The sequence below is a fragment of the Beta vulgaris genome, chromosome 5 (genome assembly GCF_026745355.1).
Source record: "Beta vulgaris subsp. vulgaris cultivar EL10 chromosome 5, EL10.2, whole genome shotgun sequence".
Classification (NCBI taxonomy): domain Eukaryota; kingdom Viridiplantae; phylum Streptophyta; class Magnoliopsida; order Caryophyllales; family Amaranthaceae; genus Beta; species Beta vulgaris.
The window spans coordinates 17,427,894-17,454,769 of record NC_079206.1 but is presented as its reverse complement, the minus strand read 5'-3'; the positions used below and the strand labels follow the sequence as shown (position 1 = coordinate 17,454,769).

At 36.4% G+C, this 26,876-nt stretch overlaps 2 protein-coding genes across 5 annotated transcripts; both read left to right on the top strand.

Annotated features, from left to right (window-relative positions):
• LOC104908173 (uncharacterized protein At4g17910) lies at positions 1-21,235 on the top strand. Of its 4 annotated transcripts, none has more exons than XM_010697257.3 (17): positions 1-119; positions 343-467; positions 574-637; positions 746-791; positions 2,478-2,611; positions 4,870-4,943; positions 5,041-5,122; positions 5,231-5,320; positions 6,336-6,409; positions 7,181-7,268; positions 7,578-7,704; positions 13,888-13,992; positions 17,228-17,357; positions 17,432-17,483; positions 17,577-17,621; positions 20,674-20,772; positions 20,884-21,235. In XM_010697257.3, exons 2-17 carry the CDS (start codon positions 412-414, stop codon positions 21,034-21,036), a joined length of 1,419 nt encoding a protein of 472 aa, XP_010695559.2. In that variant the 5' UTR covers positions 1-119; positions 343-411; the 3' UTR covers positions 21,037-21,235. The 4 variants fall into 4 exon arrangements, with proteins under 4 accessions (XP_010695559.2, XP_048500760.1, XP_010695558.2 ...); XM_010697256.4 differs by having other exon boundaries at positions 12-119; positions 389-467; XM_010697258.3 differs by having other exon boundaries at positions 13-119; positions 306-467.
• A 154-nt stretch (positions 21,236-21,389) lies between these two features.
• Positions 21,390-26,799, top strand: LOC104908174 (transcription factor bHLH71). Its single transcript, XM_010697260.3, has 3 exons — positions 21,390-23,817; positions 25,050-25,475; positions 26,221-26,799. The coding sequence occupies exons 1-3, from the start codon at positions 23,440-23,442 to the stop codon at positions 26,329-26,331; spliced, it is 915 nt and encodes a 304-aa protein (XP_010695562.2). The 5' UTR covers positions 21,390-23,439; the 3' UTR covers positions 26,332-26,799.
• Positions 26,800-26,876: the final 77 nt, after the last annotated feature.

Below are 26,876 nucleotides of genomic sequence, written 5' to 3'. Positions count from 1 at the left end.
AAAAAATGTAACAAAAAGAGAAAAGCTTTAATTGAAAAAAATGACGAGAAAAAACTATAGTTTCTCGACTTTCTCCAACAACAACTGCAAAAGAATCAGAGCAGCCTTTCAGCAACTTGGTAAGTTATTGAACTGAGAGTTAGATTTTTTTTCAGTGCTTGAACATCAATTAAATTTAAATTTCGATCTTCTCCGTTTGCTGTTGTTGAATTTCATCGTAGTTTTAGATTGTGGTTGAAACCTGTATTTTATACGAATTTGTTGAATTCAGTTCAAGCTATTCAAATTCCGAAATTGTATTCCAGTTCCTTAAAAGATGATATCGATTTGGGTGAAACCTAGATTCCATAGGTTCTGAAACAGCAAATTTGATTGACTGGACTTTCAGCAATCTGCAATTTAGCATCATCAATGGAGGATTCCTCTGCAACAACGTCCTTCAACTATAACAAGCATCTTAAAGAACAGTTATTATCTCTTCTGCAATCTCTTTTTTTTGTGTGTCTAATTTCAAGTAGTCTAATCTGATTTCACTAAATTGTTAATTTTTTTTTGTGTCTGTATTGTTTTTAGGTTCGTTAGCAACTTAAATGGATCATCCATGCTCGAGATATTCTCACTCGCTCTTGTGATTCCCGTGAGTTTTTGTCTACATTTATGCTTCGTTTGTTTGCATCATCTCTTATGGAGTTTTTTTTGTTATTTTATTTTTGAATTTTGTTGTGATTTCTCCACCCCATTTCAGGTTATTGTGCTTCTTCGGCGTGCAATTGGATTAAATTTTGTTTCTGGTATGTATTTTTGGTAGTTTTATTCGTTCGTTGTTGTTTTGAACACTTCGGAACCACATTTGCCTGAATTTAGTTTATTGTTTGGGTGGGGGTGGGAGTTACGAGGGTGGGGGATGGGAGGGGTGGATGCCCACCAGGGCAGAGAGAAAATGAAAGTTGGGGGAAAAAATGAAAGAAAATTCGTTTTACCTGTTGTAGCTTATTAGGACCAAATTTGGCAAAAATGATGCATGATTGGGACTGCTCAGAGATAATATTAGTAAGGACGGAAAATGACGGAACGCCCATGGTAAGGAATGTTCTTGTCAATTTTTCCTTTAATTTTCCCGTTTTTATAAAAAAAAGTGATTCTTTCTTTAATTTAAATAGTAACTTTTTTATGTTCAATGTTTGTGATAAGGGCAATTGGGTGACATTTTAGAGAGAAGAGAACGTGTTTGAATGTCCTAAGTCTCCTAACCAAACTTAGTGAGACCATTGTAACTTACTTCAACTGACTTTGTAGTTAGCACTTTAGTTACATGGACTCTTCAATTCACCTCAAGTACCCGTGTCAGATCTTTGACACTCGGACGTGGATACGGATTCTTGGACACTTCATTTTGGGCAAAAATCATTGAAAATTTTCGTATAATAGCCGAGTCAAACACTTGGACACGTACCTGTATCAGACATGGGTATATGTGTCCAGGTAACATAACTTAGCACTTACCTGGTCATTACTTCCTCTTTATCTTGTTCACATACTCCAATACAATTTTTGGCCATTAGTTTCGTGAATTACGTGTAAACAACAATTATGCAAAGTTGATATCTGGAAAATACACCTTGAGATGAATCTAATAATGTGTCATATGATAATTAATATTGATTACATTTGAATATATGTACGGTCAAAGTTTGTCGAGTTTGACCATAAAAAGATACGTGGCAATTAAAAAAGAATGGAGGAAGTAATTCATCAATGTTGCTCTGTAAAGTTTATAAAAAAATACCTTGTTCACAATGCCATTTGTTCATCTGCTTTGTACGGATCATGCAGTCCATACGCCTAGAAGGCTGCAAGTGTGAGCCTTTGATTGGACTGTGGTTTTCATTTTTCAACATAATCAATACCTATGATATGCTTCAGGTTGAAGGGTCAGAAAATGCCTGTGACCTTTGTCTTGGTGCTTGGACTATCATTTTCTAAACACCTACGACATGCACAAGAGTCGCACAGTTCGGCATTCGAAGTAGAGGGAGAGATTTGAGTTTGCATACCCATTACAGCTGAGAACATGCAAAACTGATGTGTTGGAGTTTGCTAACCATAATATTAGTGACCTCTTAATCTGCACTTTTTTGCTCCTGTTTCTGTTCTGCCTATATTTCATGATGACCAAGTTCAAAACTCTCATGCAACATTGACTTGGTGTCTCCAGAAGCTCTGCTATCTTGTTTTCTCATCTTCCATCAAGCTTCAAAACTGCTGTTACATAATCCTTCTAAAGTCTGTTTATGTCACTATGACATTGTGTGAAGCATTTTATTTGTATGGTAATCCTTATCAGAAGGGGAGAAAGTAACAAACTAGTTTACGTAGAAATATTGAGCCTTATGTCTATTCTCATGTCTTCCAATATGTGTGCAAGCATCCTTGTTCTTTCGGGGGAGATGATTAGAAGACTGATCTTCTTTTTTCAGTTTCCCATATTTCACAGAGGTTGTCAAAGAAAGATGATATTGATTCAGCCAAATCAAAGTATTCCAGTGCCTACATGGTGACAATGACTGTGGATTTTCTCTTCATTGTTATTCCTGTTCTCTTACTTCACACTGTAAGTGTGCCATAGTCCCGTATATAAAGCTTTAAAAATTAAGTATGATGGCCTCATGTATACATCTCCTTGTCTGCTTTAATATTGTCCATCATGAACTTTACCAGTGTTGGTGCCTCTTTTTTTCCTCTTTGCCTCCTAATTTTGTTCAAGTCATGTATAACATTATTGTTGAATAATTGACTGGTCATTTTTTCTGCTAGAGAAGTATTCTAATTCTAGCCCATTAGTGGTCATGAGAAGGTGGGTTTGCTTGGAAAAATATGTCTGCTATCTTAGTATTAAGTCACATGCTTTTTTTTTTAATCTGCATATCATGAGTGTCTTGATTGGGTTTTTCAGAAGTCTAATTGTTTGTGCACTGCATTGGCTTACACTTTACGTTATTAAAGCCATCTGTGGAAGTCTTCAAAGTGCGGGTTTCATATGAGCTTCTTCCTGTTTTTATATCTCAGGAGAGATGCAAGTCATGGAATGAGCACAGATATCCCTTGCGGCGCCTGAATTTCCTAGGTTCAGCCTACCGCAATTTTGCTACAGGCTTAAAACACATTATAGCAAGTTAACAACACGTAGTGACACTTACCTGCACCAAACAAATATGTATTAGTACAAGCACACAGGCATAGTAGCTGTCTCATATGGGACTAGCTACCCAGTGGCATGGGAAACTGTCAACCCGTGACAATCTCCTCCACCTAAGCTGCAAAAGTCATTGTGTGGATCTCTTAGGTTTGCTTATCATCGTCTCCATGTTGCTTATGTCACTAGAAAACTCATTGCGATTAACAGTTGGACAAGTGGTGTCTCCTCACACAAATGACACAACCAACTTGCCCTTCCACACCCGCCCAACAACCGGCAAAGTGCTTGCACAGCCGATCACCCCTCCTCGGTTCCACATCATGCTTCCTCTTTGGCAACTTCATCTGTTTTAACCTTAACATTTCTTCTTACTTCATCCCAAAATTTCAACGTGTCTCTAAACTTTGAATCCGCCCTGGGTTTTAAGCAGCCACAAAATTACCCCTCACCGAACGAACCTGAATTGCAATTGTGCCCCACCAAGGACCCAATCAATGCTCAAATTGTGGATATTCGGTGGTGAATAGATACTCGTTTCCTCAGACAATGTTGAGACAGCTCTAAAACAACATGTGACGGGCGCCTGTGAGGCGTCTAAATCCTTGAGGCTATGATCCTGGCCTGCCTATTTCCATTTGTGCAACAAATACAGAACATAATATATTAAGAAAACAACACGAAGTGACACTAATCTGCCCCAAAATATATGTACACAACTAGTCTGTCAACTGTGACATGTGGCTTTGTATAAAAAAAACTTTGCTTCATATGTTAGATTGACAAACTTCTTATGACATGTGTTTAAGAACTAAGAATACAAATTGGTTGGCTAATCCAATTATTTAATTAGAGATGCATAATGGCACCAAGTCAATAATTTGCTGCGGGCTGAGTATTTAATTATTCATGGAAAAGGCTGTCACTTGTGAAGTATGTATTGCAGCCACAAATATATGCTGTTGAAACAGCGCTTAGTTGTAAGACCCTTTTTATGCCTGTAATCTAATATCTTATTCATGATCTTGTCAGAACTTCACTGTGAATGCACATCAGGGAACAGTTACTTTTTTGATATACTTTCATAGAAGCCTATGTCCTGCTTCGTCTTTAAGAGGTGAAGAACTAGCAGAAGATGGGCCTCTAGATATTGCTGAAGTCAGACATATATGTCCCTTGTAAATTAAAGTAAAAATTGAAGTAGACAGTGATAGACACATATAATATCGTACTAGAAACACAGCAAGAGGGTAACATATATATATATATATATATATATATATATAATATATATATATATATATTATATATATATATATATATATATCGCTATTGTTCAGGTTGTATTGTTGAAGACTTGGCTGTATTGTGTATCTTTGTTAATTCCCTCTTGGAGTATGGATTTGAGTATTTGACTCATTTGAGTGCATTGTGCTTTTAGCACCGTAAAGCCTTATAAGCTGTACTAGTAAAAAACAAGGAGATAGAAGCCATAAATTTTCATCTTTGTAACTCTGGGCAGCAATCAGACTCTGAATTCTTGGGATATATGTTGTGAATTTTGAACTAGTTGGCAGCATTCATATATGTGCTTTGAGATTTGTTTTCTTGATTGTACATGTATTCTGCTCAAGTTTCAATAATTTTCAGTAACAGAAGGCTGATTAATATCCCAGGTTTTGTCAGAATGGATATTTAAACTAGCACTACTATCGACGTTCTTTATTCTTTTCTGCTTGTTATCCAAAAGGTACTACTATGCCATGCAAAGCAACATAATTTGATGATTACTGGTATATTATGAATATATTTATTTATAACCTTCGAATGTTCTTGTGCATGGACAGATACATCACCTTTTCTTCTTCTGGAAGCTTCCAACCACGTGATACTGTAGAAAAAAGTATATCATCATTTAGAGTCGTCATGGTACAAATCTCAATTTGTTTATGTTTCGTTATTTGATGAAAATCTTCTTTGATTCATTTCCGTTGTTCTCATAATGTCCCTTTTGTCTCACAAGGATTTTTACTGCAGATGATAATTACATGTCTATGTATACTTGCTGTTGACTTCAATATATTCCCTCGAAAGTATGCAAAGACAGAGTCCTATGGAACTAGTTGGGTAAGGGTGTTGCAGATTCAAGTATCTTTTTCACTTTTAGGCTCCGTTCATGTCACCTGAAATCCACTTCTTTGAACATATTGGAACTCATCAGAACTTATTGGAACTTACTAAAACTTTCTTTAGGACTTACTCTAGTTGTAGATTAAACTCATGTAGCTTTTATTTGAACTTACTGGTACTTTTTTGAACTAATCAAAACTATTTTTTGAAGGTAAAAAGTAAGAGGGCCCTAGCTTATTGAATTATAAATTACAGTATTGAATAGGCATGACCAAATAAACTCCCTATTTCAGGATACCTATTTCGGCCTCTTAAGTGGAGTGACTCTTGGGAAGTCAGTCTTGGTTTTCTTGTCAATTGCATATACTGTGGAAGAAGTTGGATGATGAGTGAGATGGTTAGGTATCACAATTTGAGATCGAATAGGAAAAGAAGAAAATGCAAAAATTCTTGGCCTTTTTGCATTGTCCCTCTCACTGAGTAACTAGGTTCCCTCTTTGACATCTTAAGAGCCTCTCTTTCTCTTCAAAAACTTGACACCATTAGAGGCTGGTGTCTGATGTAGTGCATAAAACAAATAATAACAAGACACAAATTTTGTGCAATCATAATGAGATTTACAATATCCCCATTATTGTAAAATATAAGGCATGCATGTTTTTTGAGGTTGAACTCTGATTGATTAATTTTTTTCCATATATATATACATATGCTATAAAGAAAACAATACTAGCATTAAATTTTTATTGAAAAGTACTTATATAAATTTTTATATATTTTAATTTTATTAATATAAGCCAAGAGAATGTAACGGTCCAATGTAATGTTGAAAGCATGGACGCCTTATATTACGAAACAGAGGGATTTTATTAACTCTTAAATTTTTGCGACGTACTACATATATTGATTTACTTTTCTGGCTGTCTAGTCGAAATCCTGTGACTTGGTCTTCAAAAATCAGCTTTAGGCTAATATCCATTGAAATGGATGCCTTTTAATTTGTTTGTATCAGATGGATCTAGGAGTGGGATCATTTGTGGTGGCAAATGCATTGGTTTCACGACAGGCGCGTAATGTGCATTCAGGGTGAGTCCGTTTTGTTGTTGCTAAGCGTGAACTATGTGGCATCCCCGAAATGTTGAGGATCATTTGGGCAGAAAAAAATTTATTTCATTGGAAGAAACGGCTTAGGTTCCAGAAATGAATTTATTGGTAAGGGTATAATTGCTAGAACCAGAAGTGGATTAAATTGAACAAATATAGAAGCCTAAAAGGTGGACAGAATTGGATTTTTAGCTGTCTTTGATGTCTGTCCAGTCTCCCTCCTCTTTATTGAAGCATCTGCAATATATTTCCAGTGTATCTGAACTAGTAATGTCCTTTGGGATATTAACTTTCGTTACTTATAGTTTTGAAAGTTGCTTTCCTAGACTTCACAATGTTCTTTTCCTTATAGTTCTCAGAGGCGTAAGTTGAAATTAAATTCTTCTGTGCTTTATTTTGCATTTTCTTTGGCGGGGCTTGCGAAAAGTATATCTGTACTTGCAATGCCTTCATATGACTGCTTCACGTGTCTGTATAAAGGAGGTGGTGCAGTTTCTAAAAGGGTAAGGTAGGATCTAGAACAAAATGCTTTTGCATCTTCATGATACTCAAAGACCTTGAAATACTTGATAGACATTAAATTTATTCTTCTGTGGCTTAGTTGATTTATGGCTTGAGGAATGAATTTGATCTTGAATTTATGTTTATCTTATTCATTGCTTTTATTGCTATATATTGAATTGTAATCCTATTAAAAAAGTATCAGATTTTAATTATCTGGATTGGTTACTAGTGTTGCTTATCTGATCACAGAGGATGGAAGACAGCCCTTCAGTCTACTTGTCCGTTGATCTTATTGGGAGTGGCTCGTCTAGCTTCAACTACTGGAGTGGATTATCAGGTGAAGATTGCATATACTTTAGTATTGTTTTTGAAGGGGTTTAGTTTCTCCGTTTTGCAATCATACATATTTATTGAAGACCTTATAGAGTTATTGTAGATTTGTTAGTGATCTTCTTTGGGTTGAGATGAGATTATAAACTTGGCAAATGAGTAGACGTTGGATATTTTTTGATCTATCTGTTGGTTTGACTTATATTGAGGGTGTCTCAATGGAAAACATTTCTTTTTTTAATTTTTGAATTTGTATTGCATTGTTTGTTAGTAGAAGAGACACTTACAACATGTGCCAGTTGTTTTGTCTTTTTAGGTCCATGTGGGAGAATATGGTGTGCACTGGAATTTCTTTTTCACTCTTGCTGCAGTCTCTCTTCTGACGTCAGCAATTAATATACATCCAAAATATTGTGGGATTCTTGGTCTGTTTATTCTCATAGGTATGATTCCTGTTGGGAATTTTACATGATTAATCTTTTTTCCTTTCTTTTTTATGGTTATTCGCATGATAATCTTTGTCCTATAGTTGGTGGTCATGGTTGAGGCTTGTGGAACCTCACAACATATCCAATTTCCTCTTACAGTATCCTTAGGTTTAACAAAATTCAGGTGCTAACATTGATACTCCCTCCTTTTCTTTTTAATCTGCACACTTTTCTTTTTGGTCTGTTTATTTTTAATCTACACACTCTTGCCTTTTCTATTCTTGGTAACATGTTCCATCTACTTTCTCCTCTATTTCCACCCATGTCATCCACTTTTCAATATTTTAATTCACTTATTAGTTTCTCTGTCACTTTTCAGTTTTTTCCCCATCTTTTCAGTTTCTCTATCATACTTTTGTACTTCCTCCTTGGTTCTTCCCCAAAGTGAAGTGAGTAAACTAAAAAGAATCGGAGGGAGTACTTGAGAAGCCTCTGGCTAGACATAAACCCTTTTCCTTATGATAAATAATTGTGGTAAATATTCATCTTATGCTTTCTCAGTTTTGAGTAGAATAAAGATATAATAGAATAGAAATATTAGACTTTGTCAATTCTGAAATCTTGTAAGTGTTGCACTCGAATATATAAATCTGAGAAATTTTATAACAAAAAATAGTAGAACAATGAGGAGAATCTATTAACAAATATACATAAGAAATGATACCGTCTCTCCAACATAAGATATAAGATTAATATCTTTTCTTTAGCTCGAAGCTGTGTTAAATGAAAAGCGGAACCTCAACAGTCAACATGAAATACGTAAGATCAGGAATCAAATTATGGTAAGATCTACTTCCTCCGTTTTTTAATAAGTGACATGTTTTTCCTTTTAGGGAAATGTCACAATAAGTGACACATAGCTCAAAGTAGTAAAAAATACTTCTCATTTATTACATCTTTGCCATCATTTAATTGTTTCACCTACCTACTTTATCCAATACTCAAATTTGATTGGTTGAACAAGTGGTCCCAACTTTCTCTCTCTAGGCTCCTTGGTATTCCTTTTTTTTTTGGCAATTCAAAATTGTTATTGACAACCAAAAAAAAAAGTGGTACAATCTACAGCATTAGAGTAACAGACTACTCCTAATGCCAACCAAAAAACCAAAGCAGTTGCTTACATCACTAGCATTTGCTTTTGCTTCTCACTACATCTAACTGCAATTCTAAAAATTATACTTCTAACAATTTGATTGGGATTTACATCTGACCCTCTAAACACTTTAGCATTTCTCTGTAACCAGATGGCATACAAAGCCTCTGTCTACATCATAACAAACAACTTACTTCTATCCTTGGTGCTGCGAGCTCTTTTTATAACCAACTCTAGTTCATTTTGAAAAACAGATGTTGCACATTTTCAATCTCATTACCACACATTTTGCAAAGGGGACTGACATCCCTACTCCACTTACTCACTCTTTCTGCTTAGCTAGCCTATTGAGCATGGCTAGCCATAGAATAAACTTGCTTTTTGGAGTAGCTTGGTTATTGCAAAGTAACCTTTTCCAGACCACATTGTCATAATCTTCTTATAATCTTCTTGGAGGAGCTTATAGGTTTTCTTTATGCTGAATTTCCATTGAGTGCTCACTGTCTCCCATCCTCCAGTTCTTACCAACAATTCTCTAGCTTCAAGAATTTTCCGAAGTATCCATGAAGTGTTACTGCTAACAATAACATTTTCTAGATTTTGTCTCTTGATGTAATAGGCATTCACCCATCTAACCCACAGTTTATCCTGCCTGAAAGCCAGAGCCCAAAGAAGCTTAAGAACTGCTGCTTTGTTCCATAACACCATGTTAGTTATTTAGTCCACTAGTACTTTTTGGTTGTTGCAAGAAATCCCAGGCCACAGGAGCCTTAGAGCTAGTATCCACTGTTCCAGTCCATAGAAATTTTCTACAGATTGTTTCAACTGCCTTTATCAGCTTCTTAGGCAATGGAAATATTTGGGCCCAATAATTTTGCATGCTGCTAAGAATAGTTTTCACCAATTGTTCCAGCATAAGTTAGCAAATGAGCTACCCAACCTTGAGCCCTTGCTGTAATCTTATCAATGAGGGGTTTACATTGTGAGAAGTTAAGTTTCTTTGATGCTAGAGGGACTCCAAGGTACCTAAATGGCTCAGCCAATTGACTTGCTTCTTCCTGACAAACACCACCAAAATAGATGCACCTTTTCTCTATACTTGCCTGAAGACCCTGAAGCCTTTGAGAATAAATTGAAAGCATTCATGATCTTGGTGATGGAGCTTGCATCAGCTCTAGCAAACATTAGCAAATCATCCGCAAACATGAGATGAGTCAGCTTGATTCTCTCACATTTGGGATGGAAGTTAAACTCAGGATCCTTGCACATATCACCCATGCACCTACTCAAATATTCCATGCTCAAAGCAAATAAGAAAGGAGACAAAGGGTCTCCTTGTCTTAGCCCTTAGCATCAAAAGGAACAGAAGGAACTCCATTCAGTAAGATGGAATAAGACACTGTCTTTACACAGGCCATAATCCACCCAATAAAAATACTAGGAAAGCCTAACTCTTTGAGCATACTTTCAAGAAAAACCCATTCTACAGAGTCATAGGCTTTTCGGATATCAACTTTGATCACACACCTAGGAGAGATATGTCTTCTATTGTAACCTCTTATGAGCTCAGTAGCTAAGAGAATGTTATCACCAATATTTCTCTCTGGTATGAATCCTGTCTCAGCACTATCTACCACCTCTATGATCACAGCTTGCAGTCTCTTTGTTAATATTTTAGAGATTATTTTGTAGAGAGTAGAGCAGCAGGCAATGGGCCTATAATCTCTAGCATGTTTTGCATCATCAATTTTTGGTATCATTGTTACAGCAGTACAATTGATAGGCTTATGCATAAAACCATTAGCAAAGAAATCCATTATACCAGCATATATCTCATGTTTAATCACCAGCCAACTCTTCTTGAAGAAAACTGAGTGAAAACCATCCAAGCGTGGAGCTTTTGCATCATCAATAGCAGCCAGAGCTTGATCTATCTCCTGTATAGTGATAGGCTGCACTAGATGCTCACAAGCAGTAACACTTAATTTAGCCCCAGCTCTCACTATATTCAAATCAATTGCCTCCAGCTGATTAGAACTTGTCCCCAGCAAACTCTTGTAAAAATTGCATATTTCATTCTGAATTTCAGAATTTTCTGTCAGCTGTTCTCCTCTATCATTCTGAAGTATCACAATTTTATTCCTAGCTTTTCTCACTTTTATTGCAGTGAAAAAGAACTTGGAATTAGAGTCTCCTAGTGACAACCACTGAATTCTTGCTTTTTGTTGCAGTATACTTTCATCTATACTAGACCACTTTCTCAGCTCAGCAATCAGTTTCTTTTCTTCCTCTTGCAACTCACTAGACTGTGTCACCTCTGGCAAAGCTTGAACAACAACTAATTTTCTTCTTAACTCCACCTGACAATGAGCTTTAGAGAAATTTTTTGAGTGAAAACCTTTCAAAGCTTTTTTAACTGCTTGAAGTCTCACCCAAATATTTTTCATTTTAAATCTATGTTGAGCTGAACCCCAAGCCTCCTTCACTACTTCAATATATCCATTTTGATCAGCAAGAAAGTTCAAAAACTTGAATGGTCTACCACCTTCATCTTGATGCTTAGCAACATTAAAAATCAAGGGTGAGTGATGTGATACGCCAGCTGCACTGTACTCTATAACCACATCAGGATACTGATTAATCCAGGCAATATTAACAAAACTTTTGTCAATCCTACTTGATATTCTGTCAGGGCCTATACTCTTATTATTCCAAGAGTAAAAAAGACCAGTAGTAGGAGCTTCCATCAACTGAGCATTCAGGACAAAGTTTCTAAGATCAACTGTCTCAGCTTCACTAACATCATTACCATTCAATCTATCATGGGCATTATAGACAGCATTATAATCCCCTATCAGTATACAAGGCTCCTGACACACTGATACAAAATTGTAAAGATCCTCCCACAACACCTTCCTATCTGTAATTGTATGAAGCCCATACACAGCAGCCATCTTAAATAGGATCACCCCATAACTGTTCTGAACCTCCATAGCAATAACTTGTTCTGTAACAAGCAGGACATTAATCTTCACATCATTATTCAACCAGCCAACCCAAATTCTACCTCTTGGTGAATAAGTATAGTTGTTAGTCCAACTCCACCTATTACCAAACTTTTTTTGTATTTTCACACTATTTTGCTGTCTTACTCTTGTTTAAAAAAGACTACATAATGAGATTTTCTGAGAGTGAAGAAATTTTTTGACTTCCTTCACTTTGACAGGGTCATTCATACCCCTCACATTCCATGTTGTAACCTTCATTATGACAAATAGGGATTAGGTCCCCTAGCACCCCCAGGACAGCTCCCAGGTAAACCTGATCCAAAAAGCAGCTACATTCCACTCTGATTATACACCTGTTTTCCTTTGTCTTTTGTCTTTCTTGTAACCAATCTCCATTCTCCTTCATCTGCAGCTGGAATGTTAACAGGAGTATTGATAGGAGTAACAGTAGTCTCTTCTGAAACCACATTAACCTCCCCTGATTTATCTTGCACCATGTTTTCCACTACTTGTTCTGCATCAATTTCAATTATGGAAGGGAGCTGAACTACTGATTTTTCAACAGGCAAGACCTTCTTAGGAATCCACCTTTGAACAACTCTACTATTAGCTACAGGCTTTCCTCCACAATTATGACCCACTGCTTGACATTTTTTACAGAAGGTAGGAACCTAGTCATACTCTAGTTTTTGTTTAAAAACAACACCATTAAGGTCTTCAACTGCCACCACTTTAGGTATTTCTTGTGTTATATCCATTTCAATCAACAGTCTTGCATAAGAAATTCTCAAGCCTTGGCTAGTACATTCATCTGCATAGAGTGGGACACCTAACACACTTCCTATCCTGCTCAAATAGTTCTCTCCCCAGCAATTCAGAGGAAGGTTAGGCATCTTTACCCAAATAGGAATTACCTTCAATACTTCCTCATGAAAGTTAAAGTTAGCACTCCATTGCTTAACTATCATGGCTTTACCATAGAACAAATGGCCCTGAAAACAAAATAATCCCTTTCCTCCCTAGTCTTCATTCTAACAATAAAGAAGCCTTCATCATGTTTAAACACTTGTGGTCTTCCTGGGATTGCCACTGAGTTTTAACATATTGAGAAATAGCATTCAGAGTTGGATTTTGCCCAACTACATAAACTACAACAGCATTTAACCAACTCTCACTCATTCTTTCAACCTCGATTTTATCAAGCTTAGCAGTCGGAATTCCATCAATGAAAACAGGGGGGATGAACTTAAGACCCATACCTTTGTCAGATATTCGACTCTGAGCTGTAAAGGACTTTCATTTTTGCTCCGCTGCATCATTAAAGTTGTTCTTATCACCCTCCATACTCTTACTTTGCTCCATGTTGCTCTCTATCTCCACCGGAGTTCTCGCTAAGATTGTAATGTCTTCAGTTACTGTTTCATTAGATTTCTCTCTCTCCCTCTCTAAAGTTTGTTGATTTTGTGTCTGTGGTGTCTCACAAGGTTTTCCCCGAGCCGACGAGCTAGCCACTGGCGTGGTCACCTTTTTTTCCGGCCCATAATCTAAGAGGCGCAAGTTAGCGAAGCACCTTAACCTACGCCAGCAGAGGTTTAGGGTTTAGGAAAGTTTTTAATAGCCTTTTTTGGCTTTTGGCTCCTTGGTATTCCCCCACTTTCTCTCAGTGTAACTTATTAAAAAACGGAGGAAGTATATTTTAATATTAGGAACTTTGGGTAAAGCACAAAAGTTAAAAGTAAATGCAACATATGCCATGAAATGCAAAAATCACATAACTTAGCAAGAGCGTTTATGAGAATTCTGATTAGCACATGTATCTATTAATTACGAGGTTATTGTGATATTATTTGAAGGATACAAAATCTTAAGGTTACTGCAAGCACAAATTATGGAGGAAAAGGTTGCCATATGAATCTTTTTGACCTCAGGGTTATTGAGTATTAAATTCTTTCTCCTGTTTGTTTTTTCTGCTGTTTAATCTTGACAGCAATTTTGAAAGTCTACTCTGTTAAATTAAACGACTAATCGTTCCTTCAGGGTATCAAATCGTTTTGGTGCAGGGGTTAAACACGTATCTGCTATCTGATGTGAGAGGAATGGACATTGTAAGCCAAAACAAGGAGGGCATTTTCAGTATATTTGGTAAGGGAGCTGTCTCCTTTCTTTTCGCGATTTGATTCTTGTTGCCTTTTTCTAGTTTAGTGCCAGGAACACGTATAAGGGCGCTGAGCCACTGATCCCCCCTCTCTCCCTCCCTCCCTCCCTCCCTCCCCCCCTCCCTATCCCTCTCGCTCTCTCTCCCTCTCTCCCCCTCTGTCTCCCCCCCCCCCCCTCTCTCTGCTTGACCTAAGCAATATAAATCTAACAAGCAGTAGTCACGACATGTTCAGTTTTGTTTATTTGAGAATATGTAAGCGTCTCTTGTCATTAAGTATTCTTAGCTATATTATTTGCGTATGATTTCACTATACTTAGGCTGGTTTCGGCGAAGTATAGAGTGGAAAATAGTTTGGATAAAAGCTACTCTATTTCTTGTAGAAACCTAATGATCTAAACATCATAATTCCAAGTACCATTATCATATATCTCTCCAACTCCCCAAATGTTTACTCCGACCTATCATAGTTTAGCTCTATGTTACTCGGACTCTGCATTTCACCGCAAGTACTTATGTCAGAGCCTCAAGTGCCTTAACATCTGATATGGGTGTGAACTGTGGACACTTTGACACTTCAATATAGGCCAAAATCATGGAAACTTTTAAGAAAATAGCCAAGTCGGACTTGGATACTTAGACATTTACCTGTGTTCGACATAGTTGCCAACTATGTTACTCCGACACCCTCTTCCACCTCCAGTGTCGCATGTCTACCCGACAAGACGCGCGACACGCTTGGGAATGGGTGTCGATACGTGTATCCATAAAGTGTCGGCAATCAAGGGTCGAGTTTGGCAAAGGAGGAGAGAAAATTTCAAATCTAGGGTTCAAATGGTAAACCCTAGATCTGGAAATTGGAAATTGGGCTTTTATTGAGGAGGATGAGGCGAGTCGGTTGGTGTGATTTCTGAGTATTGAGCTGCCGGAAGTTTTTTCCGAGAGCAGACGGTGGCAACGGTGCCACTGGTCACGCATCTTCAGTCTTCACTCCTCCGTGTTTTCTGTTTCTCGAGTGATTGAGTAATGAGTTGGTGGGTGAATTTTTTTTTAATAAAAGTTAGTGGGTGAAATAAAGTTACACTTTTCAACTTCCTCTTTCTTGCTTTTTTTGACTTCTTGACTCAGTCCTTTAACTTTTGCCAGTAATTTATAGGTTGATTTTCAAGAAAGTAAAAGTGTAGGTCCCAAGGTTAAAAAAAAAAAGAAAGTGACAAAGAAAGGAAATTAGGAAAATAATAAATGTTTCAACATTATTTACATTTTATAGGAAGAAACTGATTCTTAGTCTTTTTTTCTTCTAAACTTGATACTTACAAGAAAATAATAATTTCTTTTCCTTTTTTTATGAAAAAAATAAAGTGTCCGTAATTTTTTTTTCGACACTTTAATTGATAAATGTGTTGAAAAAATTGGTCAAGACACTCTTGACCGTGTCGGAGTATCGGCCAAAATTTTGAAGTAGAGTGTCAAAGCCTCCGATCCCTACTCGGATACTACACCCATATTCGTGTTGGAGTAGAATAGGTTACCCGAGTCCAAACATAGTTCGAAAAGGCGGTTCCGGTCACAATCGCATTAACGGTTGTAGTGATGCGGGAACAGGAATGATGCGGTTGTCGTTTTGGCAAATATCGGCTCAGACCATGAGATATCCCTTGTACCCGCTAAAACGCGAGTTTATTACACCTTTACGATGCCGGTAGTATCGGTCTGGTAGATTTGAAAACCTTTACGACACGGGCGATACTATACGATATGGCCTTGTTTTGACACCATGAGCCAAGTAACATAGGTTCTGCGCAAGGAAATTGTATCCGAAGCTGGAATTTATTTATTGTTACACATGGAAAAAAAGATGGTGAATGCCACAATGTTCGGGAGTTTGCGACTGATTCTTAGGATATTTCAGATCTGGTTTTCTGTATAGGTTTAAACAATCAATGATTCCATAGTAAGCCATCTGGGGTTTTCAGGTGTTACCTAATCACTACGTGCCTTGGCTTGGAGAAAAAATTTAGTATAAATATGAACACTGATCATCGAAGGACCGGACTAGTAATATGTGGAAGTGACAGCCAAATTATTTTTATATGGATGATATGAGGTACTCCCTCCATTCCACAATAACCTTAACCATTTTTTTGGTACTCAAAACAAGAAAAATGATAGATCAATAGAGAAGGTAAACCTATGTGATAGGAGGGAGAAAGAGAGAAGTAAAAGAAGAGTACGTGTATGCATTTTATCGGCTCACAAGAATAGTCTTAAGAATCTCGAGGTCAAGGGAGGCAGAGTTGTTTTGATGATATTCGGGCCAGCAGACTTGGGGATTGTATAAATGAACAAATTGTTCACTACAAACTTGTATGATGCACCCATTGTGGGTTTTCTACAGGTGTATGTATGAAAAGTATTCACATTCCATTTGATATTAACTCTAATATGCACCAGTAGGACAATATATGTGCACGCCTCTTTCATGTTAAATTACACCATGTGACTTTTTTGGTCAGCAAGTCCCAAATAATATCTGGAGAAGAATTTCTTTATGTATCTTTGATAAGAAAATAACTTCTCAATGAGAACAAGAAATTCAGCAGAAGAGGACAAGACATCCTCTGACGATTGGAAGTATGAGAAAGGTAGCGTAGCCAATCACGCCGTACCTCATTAATAAACAACCAGGAAAGCTACTGAAATAATAGCACCTAACAAAAGTAAGGTGCACTACTCTATCCCACATACTCTCATTCTCAGTACTTATTTCTTTAACACCGCAAAATCAAAAGAATTGCTTGACAATTATTAAAGAGCCAACCTTCCCTTGAGTGGGTCCCTTTTGCCTCCTCACAGTTCACAAAGAGGAGCAAGTGGTGTTGTACTTATTGAAAAAATGCATGATCGGAGACTTTTATGATTAATCAATTTTGATCAGTTGGTGACAAAGAACCTTCGCAACTTAAATGAGTAGCCTGAAAACTATTGGCAGCGTCATTAAGGCAAAACAATAAAAAAATTAGCTACTGCGACTTGTTATGGAAAGAAGAAACTCCCTAATAAATTATTGTGTCATTAGATGATGCTACTTAAATCTATGGCAAATTTCAGATTCAATTTTCTTGGCACTCATCAATTGTTTTGAAGCCAATACTTTTTAGCCCTTCTATAAAGTTAAGGATGTGTTTATCCGTCTTCATGTTAACGGTCTCTCATTTGTAGGATATCTGGGTATGTATCTGGTTGGTGTGCAGATGGGCTACGAACTCTTTTTTAAGAACAAGTATTCTGCTTCTTCACATAGAAATCAGCAGACAAGAAGGGGAGTCTGCGCCTTTGCTGTTATACTCTGGTATAATTTCTTCCCAATGCGTGTTTACTGTGAAGTTATATTTAGTTGCGTCTAAAAATTTCTGACAAACGTAGGTTGTTGACGCTGATTTTAAACCAACATGTAGAACAAGCATCACGGAGAATGGTATAGTTACTATAATGTTCAGCTATAATTTTGGTACCTTAGCTTGTATAATTATTTAGAACTAATTGAATTTCCTTATATGCTTTCTCTTAGTGCAACATGGCTTATGTGATGCTTGTGCTGGCTGTAAATTTTGAGGTATTCTTTTTATCTCTCTTCCATGTAGTATCTTTATGCAGTTGATCATATTAATTTCTAAAGAAAGATTTGCCATGGGTGTTATGCTATCTATATCTTTGTTGCATTTGACTTGAAGTGTTATTCGTTGGGAGTTCTTTTTAGAGTTTTGACTTAGTAAGGCATTTGATGACCTATCAAAACTTTTTTCTAATTTCAAATTGTAAATTACTACTTCTAATCACGATAAATTGCCCAATATGAACAATAAAGGAACCAAATCCTTTTTTTTTGTATAATATGTTGTAGGAAACAAATTGAAATAGGCGCATTGCTCTGAGCAGCTGCTCATCTGCTTAGACCAAAAGATATATTTTTTCTGTTGTTGGCCAGCTGCAAGATATGGTAGATCTATTAGGTTGAAAATCTTTCTGCTATTGGTGTCTATTGCAGTTTGTACTTTGTAGCCCACCTATTTTCACTATGTTAGACATCCAGTGGCTATAACTGATGGGTTGATGCCTATGTTACTCACGATTGAGTGTCTACTTGGATAAGGGGTGTCCAAGTGTCCGACCCGGCTATTTTGTAGAAAAAGTCAAGTTTTTAGTTTGAAATGAAGTATCCAAGTGAAGTGTCGTGTTGGACTCAACATGAAACCCGGTTTTTGAGGTAAATGAAGGTGTCGGAGTAACATAGGTTGACGCGAGCTTGATCTATAATGGTGGCATTTCTTCTATTTTCTTATAGCATTGTTGGTTGACATGTGCTTGATTTGATTTCTAGCACTATTGCTGGGGAGTCAAGTGGTACCGTTGAAAATATATGGGATTCCTCCTAAGTGTCCTAGTTCATTTAGCGAACCACTTATTGCTGGTCCATCATCTTAGTATTATCTTGATTTATGCACAATGCACTGTTAGAGTTCTTCAATCTTTTCGCTCTGATCTGCTTAAATATAAGCAGAGGACCCTTTGTGCTGTCTTCAATCTTCTCATGTCACGGAAACAGTTGGCCCCTGTCTTAGTATCCCAAAATTCTCTTCTATGGTGTACTTAGTACCTTTTTATTTCTGCAAATCAGATGTTAGTACACTTCAATGTTGAAATAGAGATGGACATGGGCCTTGAACCCCACTGACATTTTTCTGCTGAAAACCTTGTGTTTTTTGAGCATGAGCATCAGGATTTTGTGCCTCTTGAGATCCGTAGTCAAATTAAAGAACTTTGTTGCTTGCTTTAATCTCTTTATGATGATGTAATGCTGTGTACAATTTATACCTTGATTTTTAGCTCCCACCTGGCCTATGCTCCTGGGTTATTCTTAATCTAATGCAGCACTGCTTTTCTTCGTTAGAGGCATTGGGGGAGTTAATGTTGGTATGTTTATTAGAGGCATTAGGAGCATATATTAAACACTAGACATCTTTGGTCTAATCCATTTTCCACTAGTTTCTAAATGGGCAAATATTCTACTTTGATTAATCTTGACTTGATCATATATCTCAGCAGATATTCCTTTATCTTTTATGTAGTATGCTGGTGAGTTGCCTTTTGGATCTATGGTTTATTAGCATAGGCATTTTGCATATCCATTATCCACTACACAATTTGCGAATATTTTAATGTGGAAGGAAAAAATATTGCTATAGATATTGTGTGCTGATTTGCCCATCTTCTAAAAATAGTATCTGTAATTTGTAATGCTCAAGTCCATTGCAAAACAGGGAGACTTATCAAGAACAGTTATAGAATTCACGTGATTCTTTTATTTAATTTTTTTCAGTTTATCATATCTTTTTCTGGATATATCTTTGCGATTGTTAGGGGATAAAGTAGCCTATCATAACCTTAGCTCATTGTTGGTGCCTTGGTGGGGCCCTTATTAGAGGCATTGGGCCAATAGTATGTTACTAACTAATCCTCGATGAATCAATGACAGATAACATTCCTGAGTCTGATGACATTTTTGTCTCGCTTCCAATGTATATGATGTTTTGTGTCTGCAAAGTGAGCAGTAAGAAATTGTAATGTTATACATTATGGGCTATTGTTCTTCTTGAGAATAGGTAATTTTGTATATATGGCTAAAGAGACATATTCCAGATATGACAATGATCTACCCATCTTTTCACGCTACCAATACATATAGACATTTTAGATTGTTTGCCTTTTTTGGTTAAAGTTCATATCTCAAACTCATTTCAAGAGTTTATCGCATGATGTTGTATTAGTTTCCATCAATGTTTAGACTGTCTCTCAACCCATATTTAGATCAAGATAATTGAGGTGTAGTGGTGAACATCGAAGTGTCAGGTAAGGATTTCATAGCCTTGTCTGAGTGTCAACTGCCAACAAGGGTACTTATGATCAAGAAAAGGGTCGAAGTAACATTATTATGTAGTTGGCATGCATTATTTTTGCACTAATTTTTCTTTAGTCTATTGGGTTTCTTCATGTTGCATTGTTCCTTTCAATTTCATCAATAAAAAAAATATTTCTTTATTAGGAGTGGCCTTGTTTCTGCTCATTTCTGTTTTTGGATAAGCCTGAAAATCATGTGCTAGCCTTGCCGTGGAAACTGATCTATAGAAGAATTGGTTTTCTTGAGCATTTGAGAGAAAATGAGACGTGAAGTATTCATTTTCTGTCATGCAAATACCTGAAAGGAGAGGTGGCAAATGGAAGGATTATAGCACCCTTACACTCATTTGGATATTATTGGAAAAAAAGCACATTATGGAAGTTGAGATGCATTACTTTCGACCATGCACTTATGACAATTAATGCCAAATTACACTGAAGACCCATTGTCTTTTCCTTCATGTAATAATTGCCTCATATTAAACTGGCATCGAACTTTCATTTGAAGTCAATTATGGAGATGACTGATTTGCCTTAGCCCTTCGCCCCTTCCCTTTCTATTATCTCTTTTATCTCAAAGCAAGTTGCGCTTATGTAATGCAAAACTGGTAATAATTAGAGCATTTTTATTATTCTGTCTAGACTGTAATTTATGGATTTTGCCTTTTTATCTTTTAACGTTTCAATATAAATTGTGCTTAAATTTGCAGGTTCTGGCAATATTTATGCTTTCTGAGTTCACACCTGGAAGTAACTTCACTGCACTTGAAGGAGCATTCAACCAAAATTTATTGGCATCCTTTCTTCTGGTAAATAAGCATTATTCTATATTTTGGTTTTTGTTACTTTCTTATTATTGATCTCTTGATCTGAGAATTCACTCATTGAGGGTTCAACACTTCTTTGTTTTTCCTATGCAGGCGAATTTGCTAACAGGGCTGGTAAATTTATCTGTTGATACCCTGTTTGCCACTTCAAATGAAGCCTTGGCTATTTTAGTACTCTATGCATTTGTTTTGTGTTTCTTCACTGGACTTGCAAATTTTTATGGTTTTCGGTTAAAATTTTGGTAATGATGACTCATTTCAACGTCGTCATATCAATGCAATTTTGTTTGTGATTTGCTCACTGCCATTTCCTTTTCTTTGCTTATGATATTTTATGAAACTTGGATAGAACTTTTTTGTACTATTCGTTCATTTGACCAAAAAGTTAAACAAGATTGAAATGTCACCAGTTCCCAAAGATTTATGTTTTTCTCCTGATCCTAAATCCCGAAGCTCTCTCTCTGAATTGTATCTGTGTGCTATACGGTACAGATGAGTACAAATTCATAGGCTTTACCCAAATTAAATTGCATTGTTGATTTGTTGGTACCGAGGTGCTTTCAGTACAGCCACATGTATATTGTTTTTTCTTGGGGAAATCTATAATATACAGATCTTAATGTGAATATGATTTCATTGTATGTTTGTTTCTTCTCATGTAAAGATGAGCTTTCTGGTATGCCTTTCTTTCAGCTGGCAAAAGGGACTGTAGAACAGAGGGAAAATTTATTTAGGGATTGTATTATACCGTAGATACCAAGATTGTCGGTATTCAATGTGTTAATATTATTATGCTTCGAAATACTGGAGAAGCTAAACATTTTTGATTTTATATTTATACATACACACATATTATAATGATTATTACATACTTTTAGAGGGGAGAGATTTCACATGAATCCTTCTGATGTAAAATCTGGCAGCTTGGACCATGACCATTTTCCAAGGTCCACCATCCGTCCTATTCACCTGATGAGGAAAACAGTTTCCCTCCTTTTCAAATTATTAAAACCTCCTCTGTAGACGGCTTTTGAGTAGTATGGACTGTGGATGACTAATGTTGATCTCCACTTGTGTCAATTGGGGACCATGTTACGTTATGTTCCCTATCATATAATGCTCAGAGTATCTGTTTATTGTGTGTTACACCGGATCATTTTTTTTAGAACCTCCGTTTGATATTATTTGTAATGATTCGGCATATTCTACTCATGCTTTATGTCAAATCGTTGCAAATAATATGAAACAAAGGTAGTATTAAATTTTGATGACGTATACTCCCTCGCTTATAAATATTAGAGTCACATATACTATTTTAGTATGTTTAGAAAAGTTGTCACATTTTCTAAAATATTATTGGTTTATTACTACCTTTCCTAACCCATGTGGAGTTGGGGAGCGACCGAATTAAAATAGTTGGTCTTTATATTGGTAATGGTGATGGGTTAGAACAATTTGACAATTTATTTTGAGCCGAGTGAGTACAATATTAATGTTGTGTGCTTGTGTATATTTTATCATTTGTGTAGTTCACATATTTGTGGCATACATTACTTATAGTCGTATATTTGTCTCCGGAACAAATACATGTCCAAGTGCCTGACTCGACTAATTTAAGAAAATTTTCTATGATTTTGGTCTAAAATAAAGTGTCGAAGTGTGCATACCTCTTTAGGAATAATGAGGATCCGACATGGTTGTTTGAGGTTATATGAAGACTTGAAGTCATAATATCGTAGCTTTGGGAAAAGTTAAATTTCACTTTTGGTTGTAAGGTGTGCCATGATTGATGGACTAATTCTCAATTCCCACAATTATGATGGGGAAGTATTTCTTCCCTACTGAGACCTTTGCTATTGACAATTGTCTTTGTTTAGTATTATGTAAAATTCCTTGGAGTGACCTATCCTATCATTGCTGTAGCCCTATTCCTTCAGAATCAAACATCTTTTGAAGTTGAGACATTGGACATTAAATCAAGACAGTTCATTTTTTTTTTTTTGAGGGGAATTCAAGACAGTTTATTGTGTATCATTACTAGTTCATCTTAATTGTAGTACGTTAATACGAGGTAATTAAATGAGTAACGAAGTGTTTCATCTAGGAATCCACTAATCTGTGGGTTATGGGTTATGGGTTATGGGTTATGGGTTATGGGTTATGGGTTACGAGTGAAGTTAAGAACCTCTCTCAAGGTCCCTGACCCTATAACTTGATAATTTTGAATATTTGAGGTGTAACTTTTCCTCAGCTTGTTATATTGTAAGTATTCTCATTTTCATGCAAATTTGTTAGGTCCCCCTTCTCACCTTCCCCTAGCATAAACCATCAACCATGGCAGTTTCTTGGGTAGCATCCTTTTGAATTTGGGAAGGTGGAACAAAACAAAAGTAACTCTGCTCTCAGAACTCAGCATCTTCAGCTTATCACCGTTAATATTTCAGATACAAAGAGAGAGAAAGTAGAGAGAGAAACAGAGTTTCCTGAAGCAGTTTGTCCCCTCACGTGCACCTTTTGTATTTTTGGTTTAGTCTATTTATTTTGATTGTTCTACCTTCCACCTTTACCTCCACCTCCTTATAACTTATAGGCCTATTCTTCCCTGTTTCATTGCTATTATCTTTGTTAGGATAGTGATTTGCATAGAAAATGGCCCTTGAAGCAATACCTAACTACAATGATATCTTTAACTTCATGGTCTATGAAACGCTAAATTCCTCTCAATATGGATGTAATCTTGGCTTTATGGAAGATGTTCCAGTACATGAAAAGCCTCAGAATCTTGGTGGTATGTCGAGTTTGGGCTCGATGGGTCAGTGTTCGACTCGTGGAATCCAAAACCGGAGGGTGGATTTAGGGGTACAAGGAAGGAAGAAAAGGAGAAGAAGGCCAAAGGTTTGTAAGAACAAAGAAGAAGCTGAGACTCAGAGGATGACTCACATTACTGTTGAGAGAAATCGACGTAAGCAGATGAATGAGCACCTTGCTGTTCTACGTTCTCTCATGCCTGAATCTTATGCTCAGAGGGTCAGTATTTTTTAGCTTTTTTCATCTCTGATTCATAGTTTTTGAGCTCATTTTTCTTGCGTACATTGTTTAGTATGCATAAACTGTCTTAATTGATGAAACATGCACAAGAACATGCATAGTGGGAAAGGGAAACTTGTTTGATTTTGAGTAGGTTCTTTGTATTATAATTGCTACATTATATGTCCTTGATTCTTGGCCACGCTAAATCTCTCACAAACTTATAGTTCACTTTCTAGATTTAGTAAATTACGCATACACTTTTTCTACTATCATTACAATATCGTTTAACTCTTGAACTATAATTTGAAGTAATTATCTGGTGATAGGTTAATCAAGCATGGGGGTCTCATTATGCTGTTTAGTATTTCGAGTGTGTTTTAGTTTCGGGTTAAGGCCCATCTGTTTAGGTTAATTAGTAGGATACTATATAAGCCCTATAAGTAACTTCTGCTTCTATAATCTGTATTCTTACTCCTAAATCTAATAAAATATCTTGTCCCTGCTGTATGGACATAATTGTGAATCACGTTAAATTCTTGTGTCGATTGTTCCTCAATTCTTCGTTGCTTTATTGCATTCGTTACAACATTAACAATGAAGTTCGAATACAAACTACATTGGTGTGATGGAGGGGTAAAGTCAGAATAAAATGGCTGTGGAAAATTAACTTAGTTCCTTAAAAGTAACCTCAATCAAATGTGACCACGTTCATTAGGGGGAGGGATTATGTGATTTCGAGTAGGTTTTTCTCTAAAAAATAAAACTTTGATATCATGAACCAAATTCCAGTGTTGATTTGTCAGACCCCTGCAAAACATGATCCGGAAAAGGCAAACTGTTACACGCCATTGGGTATACTTTGAGGCTTTGAGCTAGTTCTACAAAAGAGGAAGTAAATTGCGCTCTTATATACTACCTCTGTTTTTTTTAGTTGATCCGTTTTCCTTGGGCGTACATGTCAATGCACTATTTTAAACCTTTATATATTTAATTATCAATAAACACAAATTACAAAAAATTGATATTATGAAAATATACATTGAGACGAATCTGACAAGATCCCACATGATTATATTTTTTCTTAAGGATATATCACAAAAGATAGTCAAAGTTACACATGTGAATAGCGTCAAAAGTCAAAACGGGTCATCTAAAAAAACGGAGGAAGTATACCCATTCTTGTAGCACAAATTAGATAACAGAGATATTTTCATCCATTGTTTCTGCAGGGTGACCAGGCCTCCATAGTTGGTGGTGCCATAGAATTTGTGAAGGAGCTTGAGCATCTTGTGCATTCATTTGAAGTTCAGAAGCTGAATTTTCTAAAGCAATCAGCAACTATGAATTCAGAACCTGGTGGTATTCCCACCACCAGAGAAAACAACTCAATGTTAACACCATTTGCAGAATTTTTCTCAGATTCTGAGCACACTTTCTCTCAAGTTGGTAAGAAGTACACTTTAATGAGCAAAGCTTCAATTGCTGACATTGAGGTCACCTTGATTGAAACCCATGCAAATCTTCGAATCCTTTCGAAGAAAAACCCGAGGCAAATATCAAAATTGGTTTCCGGTTTTCAAACCCTTCGTCTGACCATCCTTCACCTCAATGTAACCACTTTGGACCCATTAGTCCTGTATTCCATCAATGTGAAGGTATGTATGACTATGCTACATTATGTTACATTCTCTATATGCATTAGCACTCCATTCTTGGGACACCTCAGTGTAGGAAAAGTATAATCTATGTCCATTCTTCCGTTTTTGGTTATGCAAATAAACCATATTGCTCCTACATATGTCATAAACACTTGAAATTCTCATGTGCATGAACTGCATACTCCACTCTCTGTGTACTATGTGTCGTCCCTTCCCTAATGTATTGAACTATTCAAAATAGATGTTTTCCCTATTACTCCGTTCGTCATTTATTAGTTGTAACACTTTGAATGTCACGTTCGCCATTAATGCATAACTCTGACGATTAATCTTTATCTAACTTTTACGAGTAAAAATCATAATTGGTATGTTAAAAATATATAGTAAGATAGATCCGATAACATTTTATAAAATAAAATTTGGTCATACTAGGGTATGTAAATAGAGTAAAGCCAAAGTGTTGCAACAAATAAAAGATAGAAGGAGGATTTATTTCGAGATGATGGTTTGAGGAACTATGGTACTCGTGGAAGACTCGTCAAGATTCTCATTTTCCATAATAATTGACGATTCTGCAAACGAAGCTTCATTTATTTGGAACAATCAAAAGTACTACCTAGCTAGGCAAAACTACATTATAAAAGACGTACTTTTCAATTTTTGTTGGGTTTGCTATAAAAAGAAATGCCTTTATTTGGCCAAAATTTGGGAAGTTTTATGAAAATGAACATTCTTATTGCAGGTGGAAGAAGGGTGCCAATTCACTTCTGTAGATAGTATTGCAGAGGCCGTTCATCACATGCTTAGAATAATAATTGAGCGAGATGATGTACCTTTCTTGCTAACATACTAGCTGATTGCCTAAGTTGTCCCATGAATCACTTTACAATTGTTATACGAAAAAGGCTAAATGAAGAACTTATTTGCGACCAAATAGAGAAGAGGAGTGAGTATTGGGCTTTATACCAAGGAAATTTACCAAGACACCCCCTCCTCATATATTCGTTGGATAATAATTCTCCAGATAACCCGACTTTTCATATATGAGTCCCTTGGGACATTGTGACTTACTCCTCTCTCGCCTGAATATTAACAGTCTTCACTTATTCTAGATTGGCTGATGTAATATGCAAGATTATTGATTAGGCTATGGTGAGCGAAGGAAATCAATTCAATGTTACTGCATTTTATGGTCAATAATGTAAAGGTTTGTGCTGGCTTAGATTGTGCTCTTAGAATTTCAAGCTTGTCTTGAAGAGTTGTTTGCTTACAAACATGAAGGCAGGAATGTAATGCTTAATATAATTTGTGAATTTCTTTACTTAGTTACTTTAATTTATACAAAATCTTGGCCAGAATTTTTATGACTTTGGACAGAACTTTTCGACGTAAATCACA

Coding starts and splice junctions, on each gene's coding strand:
- LOC104908174 (XM_010697260.3), top strand. CDS start 23,440: ATGGCCCTTGAAGCAATACCTAACTACAATGATATCTTTAACTTCATG. Junction 23,818..25,049: donor CTGAATCTTATGCTCAGAGG/GTCAGTATTTTT, acceptor TTGTTTCTGCAG/GGTGACCAGGCCTCCATAGT. Junction 25,476..26,220: donor TGTATTCCATCAATGTGAAG/GTATGTATGACT, acceptor TTCTTATTGCAG/GTGGAAGAAGGGTGCCAATT.
- LOC104908173 (XM_010697256.4), top strand. CDS start 41: ATGACGAGAAAAAACTATAGTTTCTCGACTTTCTCCAACAACAACTGC. Junction 5,123..5,230: donor CATCATTTAGAGTCGTCATG/GTACAAATCTCA, acceptor TTTTTACTGCAG/ATGATAATTACATGTCTATG. Junction 5,321..6,335: donor AGTCCTATGGAACTAGTTGG/GTAAGGGTGTTG, acceptor TGTTTGTATCAG/ATGGATCTAGGAGTGGGATC.